Source organism: Lottia gigantea (assembly GCF_000327385.1).
Source record: "Lottia gigantea unplaced genomic scaffold LOTGIsca_18, whole genome shotgun sequence".
In the NCBI taxonomy this organism is placed as follows: Eukaryota; Metazoa; Mollusca; class Gastropoda; family Lottiidae; genus Lottia; species Lottia gigantea.
The window spans coordinates 565,726-567,367 of record NW_008708301.1 but is presented as its reverse complement, the minus strand read 5'-3'; the positions used below and the strand labels follow the sequence as shown (position 1 = coordinate 567,367).

The 1,642-nt window shown below is 34.7% G+C and overlaps 1 protein-coding gene across 1 annotated transcript; it reads right to left on the bottom strand.

The window, feature by feature from the left end:
- Window positions 1-226: 226 nt before the first annotated feature.
- On the bottom strand, window positions 227-433 carry LOTGIDRAFT_75171 (hypothetical protein; the record flags this gene model as incomplete). The annotated part of the gene is made up of 1 exon (XM_009052076.1): window positions 227-433. A coding segment is annotated over one exon (207 nt), but the record flags the coding sequence as incomplete, so codon positions are not given.
- Between the last annotated feature and the right edge of the window lie 1,209 nt (window positions 434-1,642).

The window sequence follows — 1,642 nt, the reverse complement described above, 5'->3', positions numbered from 1 at the left end:
TACACCTGTCTCACTTAATCAGAGATAATGTAACAAAAGCATCTGAGTAATGGGGGATACGTCCGAACAAAAAAAACTAGCTCAGACTAATGAGAGATACGTCCGAATAATAACAACTAGCTCTGACTAATGAGAGATACGTCCGAATAATAACAACTAGCTCTGACTAATGAGAGAAACGTCCATACAATAACAACTACCTTTGACCAATGAGAAATACGTCCGAATAATAACAACTAGCTTTGACCAATGAGAGATACGTCCGAATAATAACAACTAGCTTTGACCAATGAGAGATACGTCCGAATAATAACAACCAGCTTTGAATAATGAGAGATACGTCCGAATAATAACAACTAGCTCTGACTAATGAGAGAAACGTCCATACAATAACAACTACCTTTGACCAATGAGAAATAGGTCCGAATAATAACAACTAGCTTTGACCAATGAGAGATACGTCCGAATAATAACAACTACCTTTGATCAATGAGAAATACGTCCGAATAATAACAACTAGCTTTGACCAATGAGAGATACGTCCGAATAATAACATCTAGCTTTGACCAATGAGAGATACGTCCGAATAATAACAACTAGCTTTGAATAATGAGAGATACGTCCGAATAATAACAACTAGCTTTGACCAATGAGAGATACGTCCGAATTATAACAACTAGCGTTGACCAATGAGAGATACGTCCGAATAATAACAACTAGCTTTGACTAATGAGAGATACACCCGAATAATAACAACTAGCTTTGACCAATGATAGATACATCCGAATAATAACAACTAGCTTTGACCAATGAGAGATACATCCGAATAATAACAACTAGCTTTGACTAATGAGAGATACACCCGAATAATAACAACTAGCTTTGACCAATGAGAGATACATCCGAATAATAACAACTAGCTTTGACCGAGGGGGGATACGTCCGAATAATAACAACTAGCTTTGACCAATGAGAGATACGTCCGAATAATAACAACCAGCTTTGAATAATGAGAGATACACCCGAATAATAACAACTAGCTTTGAATAATGAGAGATACGTCCGAATAATAACAACTAGCTTTGACTACATGTAACTAATAATAAGATCTGACTATTGGTAGCTACTGATTACAAGATCACAGGCGATAGTTAATTTACCAAAGAGTTATATCCCTTACCTGTGGTCAAAGTCAATGTGAATACACGGATATACGGAAGACACCGCAATGATATAAGGGGTATTAGACCTTGTTTCAATAAGATTGCATTACAAATGTATTGTGAAATCCATAAAAAGACTACTTCATGTGACTATTAGTTCCAAATTACCTATTTATTGGAACTATTTGAACAGCAGAACAGCTACAGGTGAATGTATTTTTAGTTATTTATGAACTATTATTATAACCTACTATTGTGTAATCTTACAAGAAAACTTTTTAAAACAAGCACAGAATACACAAAGAATTGCGTTATACATTGAGTATCGTGTATTTAAAATTGTCATAAAATAGAAAAGGAACCATCGGAGGAACAATTGCAAGAAATTGTTTAAGAATAGAATATAGGCCATATTATGCAGACAATATAACGTATATTATAGGGTAAACGCCCCTTAATATGATACCTTATCAGAAAGA